General features: G+C 58.0%; 1 protein-coding gene across 1 annotated transcript in view; it reads right to left on the reverse strand.

Annotated features, from left to right (window-relative positions):
- Positions 1-697: 697 nt before the first annotated feature.
- The window catches only part of AURANDRAFT_67526 (hypothetical protein), a gene marked incomplete at both ends in the record, with an annotated part of 3,494 nt that continues 867 nt past the window's right edge, over positions 698-3,324 (reverse strand). Inside the window, 3 exons of the mRNA XM_009043079.1 lie at positions 698-706; positions 814-879; positions 2,012-3,319. Coding sequence (XP_009041327.1) covers positions 698-706; positions 814-879; positions 2,012-3,319 — 1,383 coding nt within the window. The remainder of the gene's footprint in view (positions 707-813; positions 880-2,011; positions 3,320-3,324) is intronic.

The raw sequence follows: 3,324 nt of genomic DNA on the forward strand, positions 1-3,324 counted from the left end.
CACGCTGCCTTTTACCGAGGGTGTTTATGCGATCACCAGGTTGTGTGTCTAGTCTATTCCACAGCTGTTGCAGCTGAGACTTGAACTTGAGGAGTATGGGCTCCTGTTGAGCAAGGCCAGGCGACATCTGTGACGCTGTGCAAGGAAATCTAAGTGAACAGCTGCAGTGTGGAGTTGCGCCGGCCCCTGCGGTGGCATGCAGCAAGTTGAGCTGCTGCTGCAGAGAGATCCGCTAGTAGATTGCCGATTTCGTTCATGTAGAGACGTTCCAATTCAACTGTGATCATACGATATCTACGTTGCACCTCGCCTGAATGTTCTGAACTATGACTGCATTGCTTGTTGGTTAGTTAGTATGTATACACAGGCTGACCCATGACGTTGATAATCAATGCGCCATTTTCCGCAAGCAACTCGAAGTCTATGGATCTTCGACTTCAGTGCGGAACAGTTTCGCTCGGTATTGGCCCCCAGGACAAGAAGGTCTTCTTCGTAGATAGCAAGACGATGATCAGTGCTCTCGACGTATTTATTAAGACGGGCACCGTAGTGCGAACTACATTTTTCTTCGAAGGACTTCATTAAACACACGTGCTCGTAAGTAGAATTTCTGATCTCGGCCATCCACTGCTGGTCTGCATCCTCGTTCATTCTCAGCGCTAACTCTAGCTGTGATTGCAATTGTCCCAGTACGACATCATAATGCCTAGTTGTAAATATCATACCCATGGGACGCAAGACACGGCATTATTAAAGAATCGACGCCGATGCTTGCGATCGGACGCGCCGTTCCAGTACACCCGCCCGATGAACCTCTTCGTCCTCCCACATCTGTCTCAACTCTGCTATAAGTCGGGTAAATTTGACACCCGCAGCGGCCTAAGACGTCTAGAAATTCCTACAATTCTATAAATGGCATTTGAGTAACACCTCTGCACTAAAGTCTGCATCGCTCCGACTAATCCGACTATCAGTATAAGCGGCGTCCTCGAGCAGCTCAATAGCTCGAATACGTCTCGCCTCCTGCTCATTGGCAACTTTTTCGCTCAGCGAAGCAACCAAAGAGTTATATTTCAAGTTGAGTACATCATCAAACATTGCAGACTAGCGCGTCTCGGATTGTTCCAACGATCAGGTGCTATTGTTTCGACTCATCATTGGCAAACTCTCCATCCGCGAAAATCCATCCGACGAGATCATCTAGCTCAGCTCGAATTTTGCAGTGCGGTCTAGCCCGTGTGTCTCTTGCAGCTTCCCTTAGATTACCCACAGCGAGCGATGTCGGGTATAAATCCGAACTTGGTGAATTCTTGGTGTGTGCATGTGTGGCTCCCCACGATAAGATCCCGCATCGAAGAGCTGGATATCAAATCGAGAAAATCGATGGCAAAGAGGGCTTGGGCAGTGGTGATGGGCGGTGATGGGCACCTTTGGCGGGCTCTATCTCGGCGCCATGACCACCGATTTGGAAAATTTTTGTTGCATCTGAAAGGCCTCGACGCCGTCTTGGCCGCTGAACCACCCACTCGAAATCGAGGGGTGCAACGTAAACTCGGCATCTTATCGTGGGGAGCCGCATGTAGGTAGTTGCCAAGTAAAACATAAAAGTTGAAGTTAGGGGTTCGTAAACCGCTCGAAAGTGGGGTCCTTTCGCCGAGGCTGGCGTTGTGAGTGCGGTAGCGTCGTACATCTTGAGACACTCCGTCGTGAGGATCGTCTTTCGCGAGAAGTGGACTTTCAACCCGCACTAGACCCGCGCGCGCAGAGTGACACAGCCCGGTGTGTTTGGCAGTGTGACTTAGAGTGCCGCTGGGCAGCGGACCGGGGACCTCAAGGAGGCTGCCCCATCGCGTGGTGCAGCTGGCGATAGGTATCTTTGGCCACGTTGAGGCCGGACTTGCCTCTGGGGACTATCCGTTGGGAGGCCGTTGACGGGGCTGGAGAGGCCGTTGGGGAGAAGTAGTCTTGTGGCTCCAGGCCTTGGCGGTGGCAGCTGCGTGGGCCACTGCACCGGCGTCGCCGCCGCGATGGTGCAGGTGGGGGCGTGGCTGTCGACCCACGCCTGGAGGTCGTTCTTGGCCTCGTCGTGCCACTTCGGTCGTTCTTCGCGGGGTCGCGTTGGCTTGTCCACGGTCGCCTGGGGCCGGGCCTTCGTGTCGAGGTCCGGCCTCTGGTGTTCCTGGGCGTAGCGGCTGTCGTGGGCCGTGTACGAGAGCACGTATTTCTTGCGCGCGATGGCCTGGATCTTGATGATGGGCACGATGGTGCCCAGGCTGGACATGACGTTGGCGCCGAGGAAGGCCGTGGTCTGCATGACGTGGGCGTGCTGCGCGTGCATCATGGCCGCGTCGTAGTCGCTGCGCGTGTCCGGGATGTCGAAGTTCGCGATCTCGTCCTCGCGGACGTTGTCGCAGGCGCCGGTGTGGCCGGGGTCGTTGAAGGCCACGAGGTCGTGTTCCGAGCCCAGGTCCGATGCCGTGGTCACGGACGCGTCGACGAGGTCGGGCATCGAGTCGTTGTCGTTGTGGTAGAGCTTGACCTCGTTCTCGTCCTCGCGGACGTTGTCGCAGGCGCCGATGTGGCCGAGGTCGTTGAAGGCCACGAGGTCGTGCTCCGAGCCCAGGTCCGACGCCGTGGTCACGGACGCGTCGACGAGGTCGGGCATCGAGTCGTTGTCGTTGTGGTAGAGCTTGACCTCGTTCTCGCGCATGTGCTTGCCGCGCGTGATGGCCTGGATCTTGATGATGCCCTTGAGCATGCCGACGTCCGCGTCGCCGGACGCGTAGGCGCCCAGGTCGAGGGGCGCCGTGCTGTAGATGTCGCGCGTGTTCGGGGTCTCGTTCTCGCGGACCTCGTCCTTGACCGGCTGCGTCGGGTAGTTGTAGCCGGCCGGGTAGATGTAGGCGTCGCCCGTCGGCTTGTCGAAGACGACGGGGCAGTACTTGGGGTCGTAGTCGGCCTTGCGGCTCATGCTGCCGATGGCCTCGTCGACCGCGTTCTTGGTTTGTAGGAGCTCGTAGGAGTTGAGCATGCAGTTCATGGAGCCGCCGAAGTCGATCGGCGGGGCCTGCTCCTCCTTGGCCCGGCCCGTGAGGGCGGCCTGCACGGCCGCGGCGACGAGCTGCTTGTCGCGGTTGTTGTCGTTGGCGCGGTCGCGGTAGTTGCCGCTGCGGTTGCGGTTGCGGGACTTGTCGGGCTTCGCGTTGGGGTCCTTCTGGAGGACCCGGCACTCCGCGGTCGTGTGGGCGCACTCGCCGTGGAAGTCGCAGTGCTTGGTGACGAAGGGGACGCCGCCGCCCGTCGCCGGCGCGGCGATCTGCTGTT

Source organism: Aureococcus anophagefferens, assembly GCF_000186865.1.
Source record: "Aureococcus anophagefferens unplaced genomic scaffold AURANscaffold_41, whole genome shotgun sequence".
Lineage (NCBI taxonomy): Eukaryota > Pelagophyceae > Pelagomonadales > Pelagomonadaceae > Aureococcus > Aureococcus anophagefferens.